Genomic DNA, 22474 nt, shown 5'->3' on the forward strand with positions numbered 1-22474 from the left:
CGAAGTCTTGGATGTTCGTTAAGGAAGAAGTTAGGCTAAAAATTATAAGTATGTCGAGGAAGCATTGACAATGTCTTCCAAATTCATTGAAGCATAATATTACAATTTACGGATTATGATCATTTTTGTATACAACGAGGTAGTAGTATGTGAAAAATGTCATATAACGTTTCAGATATAATAATCTCGACCTTATAATTGATCTAAAAAATATGTGATATATATCAGAATTGTTTTAAGATTTCATAAAATCAAAGAAGATCAGGAAACACGTAAGAAAATTATTTTTCTTAGGAGAAAAGAACCTGATAAACTTAAATGGACATTTCGATTGGAAGAAACAAAAAAGCTTTTAGTCCAATCTGATAAATCAAATATGTGTTTGAAAATGTCTCACGGTTTCAAAATTCAATATCAATTACTAAGAAGCATCTGAAAATTGCATAATCAAGTAAATGAACCTAATGTTCGTCCAATACTACAATAAAATCGCTGAGTATTACGTGCAATCTGTAAAACTAGCAAAAAATTTATCTCGTAATAATAAATGGAACGTTACATATACTAAATAAAAAACTCAATTAATATTAGCTGATGGGAATGGCGTTAATTAAAAGACGGCGAACAAGATCCTCACCGAGGCCACCAGGACCGTGCATTTCTACCAACGATCGCAAAGAATCGTGTTCAATTCGATTATGTTGTACGTTCTTGTGATTGATACCGGTCATTAACCGCATTCGTGACGTAATTAATGGGAATCCATGCCGGAGTTCGTGCTATGCGAGCAAAAAACTAGTCGTATAGCAGTAGCGTGAAAGTATTTTAAATAACAGCGATGGTGGTTGGTAAAAAACCAGCCATGTAATTTGGAAAAACTGGCAAGTATTTCGAAATACGGTAGAACCTGCCGTAACTGAACTAATACGGAGACAAAGATGTTGGAATAATAGAAACGTGAGTTTCTTTTATATTAAAAATTGAATTAACTCTTACTCAGATCGGGATATCTGTTCCGACTGCTACATTTGATTTACTCGAACGAGAACAATAATTATACGAACTGAAACCTTACAACAATTATTTGGTTTATTTAACTTTAATATATTTTGTCTTTCAAGTTTTTTAAATGATTAATTATATTCATGTGTCGTTATGTTCGTATAATATAAATGTTTAATTAAATTCGTATATAATTGCTGTGCCTACAAATCAAACAAGCCTCGATTTTTATGTGCATCGGTGTTCTAATTAGGTGATCTAGGTCTGCGATACAATAAACTTCTTATCGAACGATTTCGCTATTTTTTACCAAATCCATACCAATTGAGAACAGATAACTCAATAAATATAAAGGGTAAAGTGTGTCACTCTGCTATGAAACCGACGAGATGGCTTATACTATACAAATTTAAACGAAAGGAGAAAGAAAAATGATTTTGAGAAAGATAGTGGCAGAGTGAAATCCATCATTTATTATGCGTTACACAGAAAAATATTTCATTTTACTTTTATCCTCATTCGTTAGTCGATATCTTATCTACAAATTAATAATACGATTGCTTTTACTATTTCTCTTATCCTTCGATATGATCAGTGCAAAAAGTATGTTTCTCGAATTGTTTGCAAGCGGTACAATGACTTTTGGAATTATTCGGACAATGTGTTTTATTAAGCGCTTGCGATTCTCTCGATCCCATCTCTACTTGAACACACTTTTGCTCAGACATCACGCACTTTTCTGCGTGCGAATGCACACGTACATCTGCCGACACGTTGATATGCCGATATTTTTAGTTCCTTCGTCGTTCTTCAATGGTACGTGCCTACGCAAATACCTTTGCGTGGAACTTTTCTTTCCATTTACGTTTTTCCTCCTCTCGTTCGTTTCCTCTACCCCACGGTGTAATCGTTACCGTACCTCTTCAGGGTATTGAAATGCCAACGATAAGAACCAATAAACAAGTTCTGTCTCGAGCATATAGCTTATATATATTTTTCAACGGACAAGTTTATAGTCAAAATCGTATCAGGATGTACTAAGTAAGATAAAAAAACGTATCGAAAGTTCTCCGCTACTTTTTTTTATTAATTTTGACAACAAATGCTTCCTTAAAATTGCACAGAAATCATATAGAAGGTTTTTAAAATCCTTTGGAAATTCTAGCAAGATTCTTTCAAAATCTGGAAATCCCTTAGAGTCCCATCAAAATTATTTGATAGCTGGATAAAACGAAAGATGAGATATTCAACTATTCGACGAAAAGTTACAGTCGGATTCCTACTTTTATCAGAGACATTGAAAAGTTACAGAAGTTTTACAGAATGAATGTTTAAAAAAAGTCTGAAAAACATGGTAATCGGAAGACGTAGAAATGCAAACCTAGCGAAACGAACCGTACTTCAGGGTTCCTCCGACCGAGAAAACGGAAGTCGAGTGAAGGCACGGCCGCTCGTGTTAGGTCGATCGGAGATTCGACCTTCGACCCTCGCGGCGAACTTGAGGAGCCTCGAACGCGGCTCATTAACCGAGCGATGTTTCGTCGGCGCGGTTTTTCTAGGAATGAACCTGGTGCTGCAATAAATTGCAATCAACGCCAGGGGATATGCTCTAGCGACGTTTTATACGTTCAACGAATTTTGCGACCCCCGTGAACGTACGGAAAAAGCGTAATTAAGGTTCGTTGGTCGAGCGCGGTACAAGCAGACTTCCGCTGTAAAGTCACGTGCATTTTCTTCTGCGAGGAAAAGAGAGATGATTAGCCCGCCTGATATGATTTAGCACTGTATTTTCGTGTAATGCATTTTTCTTAGACCATTAGCGGCAAACGCCGCAATTTTACAAATTTTAAAAATAACCGATATATAATGATACGTTTTTGTGTTTTAATCAGATTTTATTGGCATTTTAAAAATCCTGCCGCCCTTAGAATCGTCTACAACTCTTCGATTTTATCCCATTTGGAATATGCTAGCGTCATATGGTCTTTCACGATCGATCTAAGCGGACGAAAATTGTGGAAAAAAATACAGCATGAATTCTTGTGCTTTATGTCACGTGCGTTTGGTTGTTCGGTATACAGCCGCGACCATAATTTTATAATGATCCCATACTTCATAAATTGAATATTACGATCACGTTGGAGAACAGGAACAAGATAGCCGATATTCTTTTTTTTTAAATTCAAGGTTATAAATAATCTCGTTGATTGCCCTCGGCTTCCTCGGGTTGTAAATTTTAACGCATGTTCGCGTTCTTTGCGTAATACTATGGCTTTCCGGGTTGAATTCTTCGTGAACGATATTAGAAACAGCGACGCGATTACCAGGATATGCGCTATGCTAATGTAATGTCTGATCGAGTTGATTTCTTCTATGTCTCCTTTCACAGGTTTAGACGTTCGGCGTTTACGATAGTTAACGCTCAAACAATCGTTAATGCAATATCTTTTTCTATCTATTTATCTATTCCTGTTCTGTTGTACTCGTAACTTAACTTTTGCAACGTTGTAACTTCTATATTTATTGTCTCCTGCTGTACTATATGCCTAATAAATAAATAAATAATTCGGACGAACATTGGAGGATTACGTAACTTTGTTATTAGAATGTTGTTTTAGACGTGCATTTAGATAGAGCATGACGTTTAACGTTTCATGTTAATTATTATGCACTCGGTATTATCCGCGATAAAAGCTACAAGGAACAACTTGGAATTTTAGTTTACTATCCTGCAAGATTTTTATTATCTACGACATGGGTATCATACGAAATGGAAAGTTTAAAAGGAGAATGTACGCTAGAGACTTTAGAAAACTTCACACCCTAGAAAAGCTATTCTAGAATTTAATTATCTGTTACATGTTAGCTGCAAGTTTATTACAAATCTGACATTTAGTTTAATTGCACGCAACTGTATTCTCCACCTGTACGTTCAATGAGAAACGTTTCCACTCAAACTTTTATTTCTATTTCACAATTCTTCCTAACAACTCCTATCTTCATAACCACAGAATCGTTTTCACGTTCACCAATCCTTTTTCCTATTTCTTCCAAACATATTCGTTTTTTCCAAGAGAAGATTCTACACGCGTACTCCATTCAAACACCGTAAACCCTTTCCTTTCAATGCCTTGAGTAAACGAAGAAACAGATGAAATCAACGTTCTCACGAGATTCCTACCTCGATGCAACACGCTCTATCAACTATATAATCAACACTGATAACATTTTTGACACGACTGTTTAATTTGTAGTAATATTCAATTCCATTACAATAATACGCACAAAATTTCTTCTTCCCTCGCAAATATATTTCTACATATAATCGACTAGATGATTAGCTGGATGAAAACGTATCGAAAGTAATAAAAATTTCACGTTTAACCTTCTGTTACTCACCGTATTTAAGTCCATGCCAGTTTAGTGCCAAATCCTGATACTTATTCGTCGGAAAAGCATTCTTAAATGGCGGAGGTCTAGGTGGCGAAGAACACGGTTTGTAAACAAACATACACTGTACGCACTTCCGGTTCGCAGCTGGTGCCGTTGGTACCGGATACGCCGGTTGAATGTGCACGTATGCCATGGGGGTGGCAGACTGCGGCGAATAGTAATTCGTGTATCTCTTTCGACGAATAATCGACTGTTTCTCACGGTGCAAATCATCCTTCCGAAAGAACGATGAAGATAATTGCTGATCTTTCGTCGCGACTTTCGTGCCAAATTTTTCATCCTTCGAAAGCTCATTAAGCAAATTCGATTCTTCGGATTCGTCTTCCCTTCCAAGATTTTGTATCGTAACCGTAGAATCCGACGATTTCGTATCTGGCGATCTAGTTGCAAGTCCTCGAACGTTTGAAAATTTCTGCCACGTTTCATCCTTCTCGGATTGTCTTAGTTCCAAGAAACTATACGATCTTCCATCTCTCGAATCCACTTCGAATCTTCGATCGTTCCACGAGTCGCCGTGCCAATTTAATCGTTCGGATACGTTTTTACCCTCGAACCATGGCGTTTCGTTCGGACCGGAGAATTTTCCTCTGAGAATATTCCTATCTACCTGTTCGTCCGCCAACTGTTGCACTTTATTCGTATCAAACAACATCCCGTCTGCCCACTCCAATCTCCTTCCATCCTTTCGTATATCCGCGAAACCATCGCGTAAATTCAATTTACCGAAAGTCTTTTCGCCTGCCGATTCTTGCACCGCGTTCGACTTATCGGTCACCGGAGGGACCATCGTTATCTGTTCGTCAAACAATTGGCCGCTTCCACGAAGCGGAGAGGAAGCAGGACCGGCTTCACGAACGTTCGCATCGTGGCGATCTCGACGATCCGTTATTTCGTATCCGGCGAGTGTCTCGGCGTAACCTTGCGCCGCGTCCATCTCACGAAAATCCACGGAAGGATCGATGGCCGGAGGCGATCGATCGCGAGATCTCGTCTCGCGCGTTCCTCTTTCAAGGATGTTCTCGCGATTCCGTTCCACTGTTCGACCTTTACGGCTTCTGAACGTCTCGGACGTCTTTGCGGAAGATCGAGTCGGCCCGTGATCCTCGCGAAAAAAAAGCACACGGTCCTTCTGCATTCCAGCGAGAACAGGCGGCTTGGCTCGGGAGGAATCGGCCGATCCCGAGATCGATTCCTCGTCTCGTTTATATTCTTCTTCCCTGTCTGCCTTTTCAAAGCCGGATAGCTGGTCGGAATTATGGAAATCAGCGACGAGCTCGTCCGAGAATCCGACGTTTAGCTTCCTTTCGACCCTGCGGTCGAATCGAGATTCCGTCGAGATTGATCGGTCATTTCGATGACGAGGATCTTCGTTATTTATATTCGAAAGAATTTCTTTTTTCTCGTTCGATTTAGAAGCCGAAGACGATACATCGTACGAAAGAAGTTTTCGTTGCGTCCGGCTTTCGACGTCGCTTACGGAGATTAATTCGTGGTTTAATTCGCTCTGCAGGGAGTGAGAATATCGCGTGGAGATAGCAGTACTTTCCATTTTTGCCAGACCATGGATTTCGTCATCGTTTTCACCGCGTTGCCCGTGCAAGGTTAGCGAAAGGCTGTTGCCCGCGTCCGAGTAGTAACTTCGCCCCAAACTCTTCCCGACTTCATTCATCGATTGCCCATTCACTCGGTGCGACAAATTCTCTTTAACGTCGCTCCTTTCACCGACAGCCGAGCCATTGAACGCGTCGCGGGTCTCTTCGTCATCCTTCGAAAACCGAGTCTCATCCTGCTCGCTCGTGTTTCCAGCTTCCTCGCTCCTAAACATCGTATAATTCGCCTCATCATTATCGTTCGTTCGTCTCTTTGGATCTTTCAACGACGCGAGATCGCCCCTCTTTGTAATTGAGATCTTCCTCGGTCTGCGGTTATTTTCTATGAGCTCGATATTTTCAGCATTCGATAACCGAAGGGAGTTTTCATTCCAATAATTTTCGCTTTTCCTCGTAATTGAGCCGTACACCGGTCCACGCTTATTTTCTATCAGATCGATCTTTTTAGAATCCGATGGAAGAAGCGAATTTTCACGAGAATAGCCTGTCGATGTATAATCGTTGTACGAACGATCGTTTCCCTCGCCAGTTAATGACACTTTTACACCGCGATTAATTGATTTTCCATTACCTTTATCGTACGCGTTATCGGTTTCTTCTTTTAAATCCCGCGATGAAATTGCGCCGTTCCACGGATCGCTTATAGATTCGTAATTATCTTCATTTTCTACAGAAACCATAGGATTTCCCGCGAAATACATCGATCCGTAATTATCTTCGTTTCCCGTGTTTTTCCTCAGACTCTGCAACGAAAGAGATTCATCCAAATAACTCGTCAACGCGCCATTATTCTCATTGCCGATGTAATCGCTTCTTTCAGAAGCCAATAGCGGAAATGACTTTTCCACCGCGTAACTCGTTAAACCACCATCGTGTTCATCTTTTATCCCATATTTTTTCTCTAGACTCCACGACGGAAGCGAGCTGTCCACCGCGTAATTCTTTGATTCGCCGTCATTCCTTTTCACATGCCATATTGGAAAGGAACTTGGCACCGAATAACTTACCGACTTTCGATCGTCGTTTCTCCGATCATTTCTCACGAAACTCCACGACGGATGTAACCCTTCAACCAAATAACTCTTCGATCCACCGTCATTTTTATCATTCCTTTCAACATTCCACCATAGAAACGAGCTTCTTGTTAAACCATCTATCGACACGCGATTGCCTTCTGCGTTTTCTACGAGATCATTTTTGTCGAAGTAGGACGACGGAAGCGGCTTCTCGATAGAATAAGCCGCTGATCTAGAATTACCTTCGTCCTCTGTACTTCTGCTCGGTTCCACCACGTGACTCTTGGATTTCCTATCAGCGTCACCATCGTTTTTCACCACATTCCGCGGTGCGAGTGAACTCGCGATCGAAAAACTCGTAGCTTCTCCGTCTACCTCGTTCTTTCCATCGCCGCTCTCCAAATTTCTTACAGGCGACTTATCGGCCGTGTAACTTCCCGACGCGTCGCTTCCCACGAAATCCGACGATTCCGCGAAGCTCGTCGCCGATCCTCCATCGGTTGTCGCGAAATCTCTCGTCGGACGCGACGTTCCGCGCAAATAACTCTTCGGACGTTCGTTTCTTCGAGGATCCGACCACGGAAGCGAGATCTCCTCCGAATAGCTGGCCTCGTGTTCCCCGTCAGGTTCGGCATTCCGATGGACGTCGGTCGGGGTCCGCGTTTCTTGGTCGGTCGCTGAATAATCCTGGCTGGAAGCCTGTCGATCCTGCCCCTCGATTCCCGGCCCGTCGCTCGGCCGTTCCTCTTTTTTCCCGTGGATGTCGCGCCGACTGCTCGATCGGGACGACGCGACAGCCACGCTGAAATAGTTCCTGTCCGAATCGATCGGCGTGGACGTAGACAACGCGTCGCCGGCCGTGTCGATCCGCCATGCCAGCAGAAACAGGGCCCCTACTCCGAGGGCCAGGACGCCCCGGGTCCACGCTGACCTTCCGGGGTACATTTCTACCCCATGCTCACAGGAAGCACCGGCACGTTCCTCCGCGCCTCTATCATCACGCTGTCATCTCCGAGCAATGGATCGGCTTCGAGAATGTCGACCTTGATAAGCGGACTGGAGAACAAGGGTGCGCTTGCTGAACGCGCGATGGATCTTCTCTTTTGACGCGATTTCGGCTGGTACAATTGATCTTGCTGATATTTCTCTCTCGATATTTTCACAGTTTCTGATAGTTTGGTGATTTCTTGGATACAAGTTGTAACGACGATTCGAGTGACTTTTTATTTTGCTATCAACGCTCGAGTTTGCACGCTGGCTCGTTGCAAGCAGCGCGAAAATTTCGATAGCGATTTCGATGGAGTTGTGAGATCACAGTCTCGATTTGTTCGTTAATTCGTGGCGAACGCCAATACTGTTGAGATATTAATTCGCTCTTGATATCGTTAACTCGAGATGTTCTAGGGTAAGCGGATTTTCGTTAGAAAATTACGAGGGTGATTTAAAAATAGATTCAAGTTTGCGATTATTGTTCGTTGATTATTTCGTCGATCGCGAATCGTTTGATGGTATTCGTCGGAGGAATTTTTTCGTAAATAAGCCGGACTTGCGAGGACGGTTTAAGAAGTAAATATAACTAACGCGATAACGATAACCTGAGTGCATTCATCGATTCGTTGCAAAGAAATTACTGTTGAGACACGTGTCTTCGATCATGGTAATTCGAGACGTTCTTCAATGGACAAGTTCGCTTTTTAATTAGGCTCGTGAGCACGATTTCAGATTTACGACCAGCGTTTGTCTTCGTATATTGCGTCGTCGCGAAGCAAAATCCTGGCCTAACCCGAGTCACTGATAATAATAATAATAATTTCTTCAACAGGCAGGTTTGTCTCGTAATTGCACTTGCGACGGCGATTCGAAGGACAAATGTAACTCTGCGATCGTTGTCCGCGTTGTCTTCGAAGTCAAGTTGTTTCGAGATCTTTTATCAAATAGGTTTGCTTTGAAAATAGTTTAACAATCATTAACTTGAATTTATCACTATGTTCGTTCACTGATTTATTGCGAGAAGAAATACTATTAAGGCACTGGCTTTTCCGTAACTATCGTTCACGACGTTCTTCCATTATTATTTATCGTTCTAACTTATTGCAAATTATTCGTAGACTTATCTTTACGAAGTAGCTTCGACTTCGCGACCACGTTTAAGTTTATCCACTTGCTCGTTGCAAGAGTCTTTAATAATCGAACCCCGTGACATTCTTCGACAAGCTTTTACATTCGTTTAATAATTCTAATTTGATCACCTCTCGTTTCAATAAAATATATCACTCAACTTGTTACCATCTAACTGGATACTATCGGAATATCAGTTTCTAATAACGCTACCTGACAACGGAACCTCGAAAGTAACAGCGCGTTTGATCCTCAACCGTACCACGAGAACAGGTTCATTTCGACTTTGTAATCACTTATCGAGTCTCTTGGCCGATTCCTCGTTCGTCAGAGCACAGATAGCGCGAAGATGGCAACCATCGGTCCAATATTCGATTCGAGGAACGAGCGACGGACGCGTGTTAGTTGGCGGCGTGGATCAGCCGCGGCGATTGACGCGACTCATAAATCATGCTAGTTTCTTTTTTTTTTCTTTTCTTTTCTTTTCTTTTTTACGGCAACCAAGAAAGGAGGTTGCGCGGATCTACGAAATCTCGTTCCAGGCGGTGGCCGTTTCTTGCGCGCATTCCCTCGGGGGCCGTCGTGCGATCTCCAGCGGTGTCCACGAGAGACGCTCCTGTTACGCGTAAAAATCGGCGAAGATTTCGACTCACAGGGCCGTCGACACTTTCAGCCAGGGAGCGCCGATGAAAGATTCATAGGGGCGAGAAGAGCCACGGCGCCAAAGGTCGGATCGAAAGGTTCCAACGGGGAGAGATCGCGAAAGGGAGAGCTCGCTGACCGGAAGAGAAAAAGAGCTACTCGATCGAAGAACCCGTCCTCGGTCGATCGACGAGACCGCCGGTTCCTCTTCGAAAGGTGAACGCTTGCAAGCGGAGAGAGGACACGATCGATCGAGACCCTCTTTCGAAATATCGCGAAACCGCGAGGAAAAAGCGACCGAGTGCATACGTGGACCACGACGAGGTGAATATGTACCGGCTTCGACGGCGGACCGAGAGACACTGACTTGCTACCATTACCATTAGCCGCCTTTGCCCTCTCCTCTTTTCCTCTTCTTCTTCGTCTCGCGGCTCGCGTCCTCCTCCTTCATGCGGGAAACCCGAATCTCTTCTCCGTACCTCGTCGACCGGCGCACGTGGGTGTATACGCGACTCGCTTGTCTCTCTGGATCGGAGAGGATCTGTCGTGGGATCCGATGCTCCCGTTTTTCCTCGCCCCCTTCCTGCTTTAAAAGCTCTGCGCACTCCTTAGGGTTACGCCACGCGCGCGTAAACAATACGTCTCGTGGTGCGATCCAGGCGCCGCAGCTTTTTCATTGCGACCAGGAAGAGAAGGATACGAAGGATACGAAAATGTTTCCTCCTTACGAGGAACAAACGATGAAAATGGTAATAGATTTTAAGGGAATAAATTTCGCGAACAGTATCTTTGGCACGTTTAGATATATGTAATAATGGAACGTGATAACAAAACGTTAAGATATTTCTGGTAATCGATAAGACGCGTGATGCTTTTGAAGTTTCGATAACGTTATTGATAAATTCATTCAATGAGAGCAATTGCACGAGACGAGGAAGAATAGACTTTGCAGTGTGATATCTGGTTTATCTTCATTGATATACGTGTGTGGAGTAATGCAAGTATGTGCACACTTTCTATTTCCAGAGATTCTAGCAAATTGCAAAAGTATTCAGCACGTGTATTATCGTTAGAAGCTCGTGTATTTTCTTGTGGATATGTATAGTGTTGAAAAAAGAATTAGAAAATGTAATAACAATTCTAACGCTATTCCTCTTTTGTTAGAAAAATCTTTTTTCTTGATCGTGGAATATACTATAATATCTGTAAGCGGTGTAACTCTATAAATCGTAAAGCAATCGCATTATTTCGTAAATTATCGCAACACTGAGATCGTACGTTATATAAATACCGAATAAAGTTTAGAAAATCGCAATTAGTTTTTCAAGCTACGTAAAAAAAAAAAAAAAAAAAGAATTATTTCAGTCAGTAAAGGCACGTAGCCACTGAGTAAGCTTCCCGTTTAAAACGTTCAGTGTTGATATTAGAAAAGTAGGTCGAACCGAGCACTGCGGTGCCTTGTTATCGATTGTTTAGCTGTTAGATAAGAAGATGATGTATTTCGCACTAGTGCAAAGATAAATACGTTTTCTAATGCTTGCAAGGAGGTAAAACATTTCAAACTAACTGGTACCGCTCTTTTAACTTTCTCCGTTGGAAAAAAAGAATTCTAGTAGAATTCCGTTCTAAAAAGAATATTATAGTTAGTCTTATAGTTTCGCCGTTACTTTCCAAGTATTCTTTAAACGTTTCTTGCCTGTTCCTAAAACATCGTTTAGTTGTTCGATACTCGTATTTAAACAATCACCGAGATGTGCTAAGATGCAATCGTTAAAACGTTTAATAATGAAATTAAGTACTTTCTTAAAAATTTATGAAAAAATAAAACATATCCATATCTCACTAAACGATATTGGATCACTTACATAATTTTTTTTTTTTTTTATCGTTTAACCCAATTGTTAGAATCATCCCGTGTGGATCCGAATGATCATCAGGATCCTAATTATATTTAAGTAACGATCGTAAATGAAGAATTACAATAAGGACCGCGTCTAAAAAAGGACTTTTTTTTTCATCCTCCGATGACGTTCGAATTAACCCGCTCGATGCCCAAACGCAACCGCGTGTTCGCATAAATATTGATCGATCGTTTTTTCTCGCTCAGGTACACGTGTGTACATTCGTTGCATATTTATAAACTGCCTTTAATGCATTACGAATGCGGTTGCCAGGATCTCGTTTCGTAAGACTCGGTTCTTCTTTTCGCTTCTGTATGGCTGTGCGATGTTGAGCGCGGATCCGATGGCGGTCGGCCGAGAGAGGTCGCGAGATATCGACCGCCAGTACTTACATACTACGTATTCTCTCGCTGTTCAGGAACTCCCGTTAATTACGCGCTCACGAGCGTACCGCTCGGATTTCGCTTCCGGCATCTAGGCTGCCGAGAATTTCAGCTGAGCTGCTGAGGAACCGGCTGGAATGCGACACGGCTCGCAACAGTTCCATCAGCCGTTTAACATAGACGAAAAAATACACGAGCTTCGCGTTCGCTGCGATAAACCTTTATCGAGTGTTGATTGCGCGCCGGACTAGACGTCTGTTTTTTCTCTTTTGTTCTTTAACCATTAGCGAACGGGATCGCGAAAGATTTTAAGGAGACCTTGAGCGTTGCAGATGCGAAGATTCAATAGCCATGATCGTAGCCAAAATTGTTCGCTCTAAATGATTATAACTTCATGAGTTTAGATATACGGGACGAGTCAGTAAGAAAAACTTTGTCAAAAGGCGTTTGAATTGATCGTATTCGACGTGCCTGATCGGACGAATGTCAGATAACTTGATCCTTCAATGCTTTGTACGTTTCGAGATATTAAATCTGACTTTTTCAGATGCTGAAAGCATCTTTTTAAATAGCGCCGTATCGTTTTTGTAAGATTGGTCCATCCAGCTGGATACTCTCCCCGGGAGAAGCTATTAGCCTATTTGTATCGAAAGACCATCGGTTTATCATATACTTCAACTTCCATTCGTCAAGTTTAACGAGCGAAAGAGAAGGAAAGATGCGAAGCGGTTGAATTCGACGAACTGAAGTTAAGATATCTGCTAAACTAATAGCTTCTCGGTATAAGTGGGTTAATACTTTTCCGTAAATGAAAATGATCGATACAGAGTAGATAAAGTTGGGTAGATGAAAGAACGATCGAAGGTAAAATAAATTCATTTAAAGTCGCATTATTCGTCGGTGAATCCTGCTCCTCGAATTCGTTCAATAATAAAAATTGACCAATATACACGGTGTCTAAATGCAGATATCTTCAAATGACAAATATTCGACGTTTCTGATGCCGAACACGCGGAATCGGTTTGACACGAAAGAAGTAAAAGGCAGAGCGAAGAGGAAGTAAAGATAAGGCACCAACGCATACATCACTTTATCTGCCCTCCATATTCCTCTGTTGTTAACACTGAATCAATTTTATGAATGAATACATTCGTAATTGCACCGTATGTGAGTTACGATTGAAATTAGCATAGTTAGGCGGTACTCGGAACCATACTTTACAAAGGAAAAATACACTCGTACCGTTATGGCGTTCGCATTTTTGCCAGCGTAACAATAAATTACACCTGGCTGAGCAATGATTAACCGACGTTATGATAGCAGGATGTAAAATATGTCACGATATGAAGAATGGTTTAATTCACTGTAACTTACGGCCCCGTTCCCTATCGTATTCAAACCGCCCGATTTATTTCGTTTGAGCCACTCTACCGACAATGGACTTACCTTCTTTGAGACTTGCGTTCACGCAGCCGACCATTATTACGTGCAGTTCACTTTGCGTAAGAATTCTTGTCAGTGTGATTATTCATTATCCAACGATATTGTACGAGTACAAACGTGTTCCACTGTATCAAGTATCTTAGAACATGGAAACTTTAAATTCGATGCGATTCGAAACTATTTAATTTCTCCTAATGAAGCTTTAAATCTATTTTACTTGGTTCTTATTTGTATCTTATTATCTTCTTGGTTCTTATTTGTGCTAAAAATCTGCAGACACGTGAAACTGTTCTGGATAATTCAGCTACTTCGGCAGTAGAAAAATATACGTCATAGCAATCTTTATTAAGAAGGATATAATCAGACATCGCGATGAATTTTCTTTCTTAAAACAGAGATATAGAGCAAATGCGGAGATCAACTCGGCTTTTTCTTTTTTTTTTTTTTTTCAATCAAATTACGTGTCTCTTTACTATATACACTTTTTGCTACCTTATAACAAAGCGCAGATAAAACAGATAAAAATCTGCGTCGTTTTAAACAATCTATTATAACCACACCGTAGATTTCTATGCATTTTTGAGAAACTTTAAATTGCAAAAATATACAAGATATCGGAAGTATAGTGCTAGTTATAATATTCAACGGATGAAACATGAAGCTTTATAAAAATACGAATTTGCATGGAAATTCGATAAGTATCCTATTATATTAGAAACTCAATAGAACGAGATTTTACACTTGCAAGAAGTTTAATGTAATATTAAATTCTCAGCGAGAAACTGAGAAGTGTTTGAAGATTTGCGCCTCATTTTAATTTGACGTAAAGAGATGCCCCTAGCTTTTTAATAACAGTGTACAGGTATGTTTTGTGAACGCTTTGTACACGGTAATCGAGTTAATACCATGGAAGAACGTCCAGTTTTCGCAGATAAAGTGGCTATTACGCTTGTCAACGATGTACTCGTAACGAACCAATAAACACGCTCCCTCCAGCGACCAAGCTCGCACGGTTCATTAATTATCCAATCAAGTCTCTTCCCGTATTCTTTCAGTCCGCGTATCCATGCATCCAGCACCTTGCAGTTTCCTTGACCATGTCATGGACCACCTGAGATAAGTTCATAAAGCTCTCACAATGAAACACCCACTGTGCATTTGTGCAGCCAACGCAACACGACGAGCATCGTTGCATTCAATTAACGAGAGACTGATCGCTTTGTATCATTCACGGTAACGGAGAAACGACGGTCATTGCACACGCATCCACCTGTCAAACAGGTGGTTTTATTCTGGTCACAAGTAAATAAAAAATATTTATCCTCCTGCATCGCTGTCTCCTAAATCCAGTCAACTTCTCTTAAGAATTTCATTGATCATTTTCGAAAGAAAAATAAATTCCAAAAGCGAACGTAATAATTTCCAGCTTTCAAAAATTTCTATCACATTTGCAAGGCGCAAAGTTTTTACAGAAATTTTGTTACTCGTCCGTTGAATTATAAATTATACGTACACCGCACCGTCTAATTATTTTCTCTGATTAAACTTAAGTTTTATTACACCGATTAACTCTCGACTACACCCATTCACCATCCTCGTAGTTACTTTTTATCGGGAACACCGTTTTAACGCATAGATACGCATGCTTCCAGGCTATGTTATTATAACAGCTTTTGCTAAATACAACGATTTATAGCGCACAATTTAGTGTGGCGTTTATGTGGCCGCATATTACTCTCGCGCGATTTATTCTGAGATTCATGAATCGTCACCTAGATGAGGGCGACGTTCGTGTAACGTGCACCGCATCTTTCATCTGCCTACGTGGCCGTCTACTCTCCGGGTTAAAGCCCTCGCACATTGCGTGAGCAAACACTTGTTGTAATCAAGCATAAAAAAGAGAAAAATCGGCATTTACATTGTGCCGCTCACCTATCCGCCGCGCCAGTGAGAGAGCGAGTAACTTAATGGCTCGGTGATTCATTGAGCTCCATTGATACCGACGAGAATACTGTTCGCTGGTCTTCAAGGCAAGTTTACCCTTTAGTAGTGTTATTCAAACTACTAGATACGTAAATACAATTTTATTTGAAACAACGACTAAATATTTTTTGATATTTATGAAGTTTCGATTGTAAGATAAAGAGGTGGAGAAAGTTGCAAGTTCTTCAGTCGTTGAGACAGATCAGTAGAGAAAATGTTAAATGGTTGAATGATTTAGTCGTGATATATTTATAATTAAAATCTTGGTTGGAAATTTGTTTAGATACTCGAGTAACTTGGACGCATTATCTTCTACGGTTGTTATTTAACAAATCTGCATTGTGCAAAGTCGTTCTTAATTGATAGTTCATAGTATACATGCAAAAATTTCATTCGTATTATCGTAGACTTTTAAAGAGCTACACTGTCGCTGTCTACGATTCAACAAATCACAGAAAATATCGCGATACTTTTGATTCAAATATACCAGAAATATATTCAAATATATTTTGAATGAGAAATATTTTTCTCTTGCAATATCATTTCGACTACGATTCTTTCGTCAAGTAATCCTAAACCACTAACACTATCTCGCAATCCTCGTACCGTATCGAGCGTACGACAAACATCAGAATTTAAAAATCCTCGACACATCGTTCAAGTATCGACGTAAGAGTGTTCGATCGGTCTCAGCTACCTAATAAATATCAGCCGTTTTCTCGGCAAGCATCGTGAATCCCACGGCCACGCCTCTCCGTCTATTCTGTTTCACGAAGCCGGCAGTCGCCGTCAATGAGCATAAATCGAAAGGATTTTTTCCGAAATCTGAACCTGTTCGCTCGGCGAACGTTCTCCAGAGGAACCTTTAGGCTGCGGCCACACGAACGTCGCAACGACGCCCGTTGTAACGGACGTTGTTTCGTACGCGCGTAAAAGTAGTACGCACGTATAGAGTTGTACGGATGTACAGCCAGTGGCGTATCCATGAGCCTTTCCTGAAGGAGAGGGGATACGTAAAAGTATATAAATACATCGTTGGAGATTTAAAATTTTCTTGAAATTTATATCATAATATAGTAGAATCCCGATTATCCGAACTAAATAATTCAGTTCGAATGTAATCGAATTTTTTAGATAATCGAACGACTCACGTTTAACTACATTCTGCATGAAAAATTCTGATGTTTGTACATATTCCATGTATTACGTACACGTGTTTAAATCATCTTTGTTCGTGCGATCTTCTCGAGCTGCCGGATTGCGTATCTTTGTTAAAATTAATAATTCCTCAGGAGTATCTCGTTGACGATGTGCTCTGTACCATCCGATGACTATCTGTGATGCTGTGAATGCTTCAGAATGCTTGGGAACATCACTTGTGCAGATATCTTCTTCCTCGAAATTTTGCACGTTCGTCTTTTAATGTGACAAATCGTTGATTTAGCAATCGCGCAAGACACCGCTTTTCAGTTATGGTTTCACCATTGCGTAATCGGGCAATGTTCCGCGTCTCCTCTGAATTGATAAAACCGACTACGCTTATGTTTTCACATGTTGGTGTACAGCATAAAGATCAACTGACGATCATACGTTGACAATACAGACAATGTACTGGCTTGTGTCTCACAGGCAAATGTATATCCACAATATTTACTGCTGGGATAACCGACAGCTCCTACCGTATCTCTATCTCTATCTGATACTATAATTTAAATAATTAAATTTACTGTAATTACTTGCAAATATTTCAGAACGCGACAATACTGATATTTCTATATTTTATTTACTGTTCCATCTACCACTTCGTTCTTTATCGCGTTATGACACTCAATAAAAACAATTTTTTCAAATATGAATTGTCTTCGGGGTGCGATAGAAGCTGCAAAACAATCTTATTTACACGGATATTCCAAAAAGGAAGCCCTTTTGTAATAACAATAGTCGACAATAAAGAAATCCGAAGATCCTTCCAGACAGAACTACCGGGGTAACATCGTCTACGAAATGCAAAATACGCGAAAGAAGATACGCAAAGGAAGCGTTTTGCATTAGCAATGATTGGCAATAAAGAAGTCCGAAAACGTTTGCGAACGATATCGTCGGAGGAAGCGGCGCGTCCTACAAATGTCGTGTGGCTTGCTACACGAATTAATACGATACAGAACGTACGTCTACGAAATCTAACGTCTGTTTTAACATAAATGCGTTTGGGAAAAAGTTACGCATGTTACAAGTTACATAGCGTTGACAGTGATGCATGTCGCTCGTGTATGGACTCCGATATACGGCGATATATATACGTACGATGCTTCCTCAAACTACGCGGCGTTTAGGGACATCGACTGACCGCGTAGGGTGAAATCCATGAACGCTGAAATACGTACACGCATTTATATCTTTCCACTGCACGCGCATATTCTGCATTTCTATTCAAAATTTACGATTGTTATATTCATTCTTTATATTCTTCGGTATAAGACGATTCGATGCGAACTGCCTTTCTCAAATCACTGCCGTATGTATCGGGCAGCAATATCGAATTCAAGCAGTTGACGAACTGTTCGAGGAAGAAGAAGATAACGAACTCATTTATTTTTACGCGCCAAATAGTGGAACCGTAGCTATGTAACTGACAGAGACACGCTGATCGTTCGATTTTTCCAAGCTCCATAACGGTTCGTTATGTGTTTTGAATTCACTGCCATTGTTTCTTGCACGCATGGGCGACTTGCAAAGTATTATGTAGTCACACGAACGAATTCGCACGTATGAGAAGATATCACGAACGAGTTCAGGCTAGTCAGTTTCGAATTGACGTTGGCCCATTCTACGAAGAAAATAGTAGGCATAGCAGTGGCAGGACGTCGAGGTCCGCTAGCCCACGGTGGAGAGCTTCTCTCTTATTCGCCAGGATGAAAAAGATTGGAAAGATACGCTGAATAAATTGATCGGAAATAAATGTAGAAGGAAAATCGATGAGAAAAGAAATCCACATATTATCGAACCTGCGTTGTTCGTGGAAGCAACGTGTTTGCACAACGCGTGTCACGCAACGGACGTCGTTGCAAGGTTCGTGTGGTCCCAGCCTTACTTACGCCACTCTCCAAGACCTATCTCAAGACAAGACGTCCCTGGGTGTCTTTTGTTTCGCGAGAACACGAACCGAGAATCAGAAACTGCGAAGGCTGACACTCCCAGAGCGGCAAGCTCGAAAGAAAAGCAAAAGGCGATTTTATGGGATATTCATGGTGGCACAGGTGGCCTGGCTACGTGACGATGAGTATCTGACGGTGGACGACGCCGCACGTAATGGACAGGCCGCGTGGGCACGGTTAGTTTTATAGAGCCCACACGGTTCGGAATACAAAATCTTCGTTGGTACTTCCGCGATGAGATCACCTGCCTGTGTTTCTCATTCGAGTGTTTGGCAACGCGACCGCGACTTTACGTTGCTTGTCTGGGCCTAGTCGTGAATCACGAGGCTACGACATTGATGGCTAGACGCCGAGAGAACCATTAGGGACATCGGCGTGAAAAAACACGAACGATGACGGTTTTGAAGACCGTCGTCGTAAAGGCAGAGGATTTACGTTGCGGTTGTCGCGGTGTCTCGTCTTGAGATACGTGGCTGTGACAGAGGGATGGAATATCGTCGGTGTAATTGGGTTAAAATAGAATAGCGAAGACAGGCGATCAAGATTGATACGTGAATTTACGAGCTTTCTATAAACATCGCCATACAGTTTCGTTGAACGGATAAAACGCTCGATTGTCAATCAAGACATTTCACGTGTGCGATGAAGAAGCAAGATTCCGTTTGAATATGTCACTCATGAAACTGCTATAGAGTAGATTTCCACTCGTACAAACGCTGTTTACTATGCCGCTGAGATTTATGCATATTCATTATTCATAAATCTTAATGGTACTCGCGCATACACATATGCATGTATATGCATTTATCGATTCGCGCATATTAAGTAAATTGAAATACGTAGATTCAGAATACCACGTTTGTGAAAAAATGAAGGTCGTCTTTTGAAAAAATTACTATAGATAGATAGCAAGCTAATTAGCAATGTAAAACGATGTATGAAAGGCAAGCTAAATATTCTGTGATAAACCCTGGAACTAAAAGACACTAGAAAGAAGCGAACTTTGTTATACTTTATAAATAAAACGTTATATTATGTGACAATGATAAATTTTTTTTTATTATTTATTTATTTACATTTTACAATTTGTCCAGTAGGACATTTGGTAAAATATAGTGATATAGCAATATAGCATGTGGATGGTTACCCCCAGTGATGATAAATTGACAGAATTCAGCTTGCGTCTCGTGGAAACAATTTTAAAATGTCCTATGAATATTCGACTACTTTGAGCGACGATATGGATTCACACATGGTGTTTTCGTCTCGTAGGATGTAGCAGAGGGTAAGAGAAAGGAAAGAGCAAGAGTGAAACGCAGGTGCATCGATATCACTCTGGAAGACAGAAGCTACGACTACTTCGTGGGTCGTTTAACAAGATGGAATTAATTTTTATATCGTATAAGTACCGGTCGTACCAAAGCTGGGCTTGGTTGATCATACGATTTCATTAATAAGGAGGCGGTGCCGGCAGATATGGTTTCCGTGTTCGATCTTCCGGTATTGTACAAGCTTATCGTACTGTAGCGTACAAATTACATTTCGCAATACGCGGTTGAAATTGTTTTCTGATAAAAAATATTCTTTTCCATAAAGTACATCTCCTTATATTTTATCGCAGATTTCGAGATGCAAAATATTACTTGGTGTAACAATTACGATAAATAACGAAAGAAGATTCCATATGTTTCGGCTTTCATTAAAGAGATTGTAAAAGAAAGTATTGATAATTTGAAACAAACTTGCAACTAAAACCAGATTGCTTTAAAAAAAAAAAAAAAAAAAAAAGAAGAGGTATGTGTGTACGTGGACGTATCTTGGAAAAAGTGCGTTAGTCTCGACGTATGTCCACGCGAATACGATCAAAGAATGCCTTGTTCCTCTTCGTCGGCCGTGTCTGAAGCTGTGTACGTGCCCTTTCAAGATCACTAGGCTAACGTTTGCCCCATAAACTCAATTCATTCGCTGTTACAACTTCGTTCGTTATGTTTCTTTAAGATGCATATTTATATTACGCAGTGTTACGTAATAACGCGTAATATGAAACTGAAACTTGTTCAACCGATTGTTTGCTTCTGCTCAAAATATTTATTTTTGCCGCTTTTTCTTTCAGATCAAAGAGAATGCACGAATTATTCAATTATAATTATTATGAAATTGTTTATTTTACCGCGATTTTTGTGCATCATTTTCTTTTCACTGGTTAGATTTTCAATACTTGCCACAACGAAACTCTGTCAAACGCATCCTGATTTTCTCATTTGCATACGCTTTGAAACGAGCATAACTTGCTCGTGAACTTGTGATGAACATGCTTTAGTGGATTTTACGAGTCAAAGGGAGGAAGAAAAGATTCTTTGGAGAAAGTTCTAGACTACCTGAAGAATTATCGTTATTTACTATAGTTCTGACCGTTTGCCTCATTAAAACTAACGATCTTCACCAAGGTCACAAGTAATTTTCGAAGGAGCATATTTTCTATTTTTAAATTTAAATTTCATTAATTTTATCTTTAAAAACTAAAATTATAAGAAAGAATAAAAATTACACTTACTCAGAAGGTCGTGCACGTGTGTGATCAATGTAGATTTTCAACGTTACCAAAAGTGATACTCACCTGAAAGAATAGAAGGAAAATGAATAATATTTAAAAATCGAATACATCGGTATGCAACTTGAAAAATATTGAAATACGAATAAAACTCTTTTACTCTACTTTCTGTTTCCTTTTTCGATATTTATATTTTCATAATCTCTTAGGTATAGCTGAATTTTGAGCTGTTTCTCCTTACGGCAGAATTCAGACGCTGATTTTTAATACTGTTTTCTAAAGCACATTGGAATGAAGTTTTTGATAATTAAATTAACATAATTTTTCTTAAAAATATGATGTATATACTTTAACGTTAATAATTTACTTTAATAATTAATAAATAATACAATTGAGTGTGATATATTTTAAGGGGATATTCTGGTCCAGAAATTTGAAAAAATCGAAAAATTTTTTTTCATATTTCCAAAGTTTAGACGTTCAAGAATATGCTCTTAAAAGGATTTTTCAAAATTTCAATTATTTTATGAGTTACAGCCATTTCTGTGACGCAGCATCTGCTTCGGTCCGACCAGAACAAATGAACAGTAGACGGTAGACGTCCGAGTAAACTTTTATTTATTTATTCATTCATTTATTTATTTATTTACATTTTACAATTTGTCCAGTAGGACATTTTGTAACATATTGTAGCTTAGTGGTATAACGATATAACATGTGGATGGCTAGCCCCAGTGGGATACCATCTTCGAATTTGATTGATTTATTTCTTTAGTGTGGTGAGTGTTTGTATGTTAAGTTATGTCCTCTGTGAGATCTGTTGGGTGTTTCCTTCTTAATCTTCTTCCGAGTAAACTTGTCTCAAAACTTTAAATGCGTTTTTCTCGAGACTACTTTTTTCGAGTTGGCGTACACGATATCTCAAGTTCTAATGAACAGATTTATTTAAAATTTTTGTCTGAATATCCCTTATATACTCCTCTATCGTCCGGACCACGCTCAGCTCAAAATCTTTAATATTACTATTTTTTTAACGTTCGGAATTGTCAAAAAAAAAAGTGCGAAATAAGAAATTTTTTTTCAAACGGCCGTCATTTTGTGAAAAAATGTTGTATTGACTTTTCCAAGATTCAGACGATAGCGGCATCCATACTAACTAAGAATCTGTTCGCTTTTTTTGTTTCAAATGACCAGAAGGGTTGATATCGTGCACGCCA

At 40.2% G+C, this 22474-nt stretch overlaps 1 protein-coding gene across 5 annotated transcripts in view; it reads right to left on the reverse strand.

The window, feature by feature from the left end:
* Positions 1-22474, reverse strand: part of LOC117235150 (laminin subunit alpha-1) — a 200000-nt gene that overhangs the window by 44231 nt on the left and 133295 nt on the right. The window contains exon 1 of one of the 5 annotated variants that reach the window (XM_033496911.1): positions 4402-8229. The exons of 3 other annotated variants lie outside the window; for them this stretch is intronic. In XM_033496911.1, the coding sequence (XP_033352802.1) occupies positions 4402-8026 (3625 nt within the window). In that variant the 5' untranslated portion in view covers positions 8027-8229. Of the gene's footprint in view, positions 1-4401; positions 8230-22474 lie in introns of those variants that run through there. One more of the 5 variants, XM_033496938.1, reaches the window with a different exon arrangement.

The sequence above is a fragment of the Bombus vosnesenskii genome, unplaced genomic scaffold, assembly GCF_011952255.1.
Source record: "Bombus vosnesenskii isolate JDL3184/JDL3185 unplaced genomic scaffold, Bvos_JDL3184-5_v1.1 scf7180000013264, whole genome shotgun sequence".
In the NCBI taxonomy this organism is placed as follows: Eukaryota; Metazoa; Arthropoda; class Insecta; order Hymenoptera; family Apidae; genus Bombus; species Bombus vosnesenskii.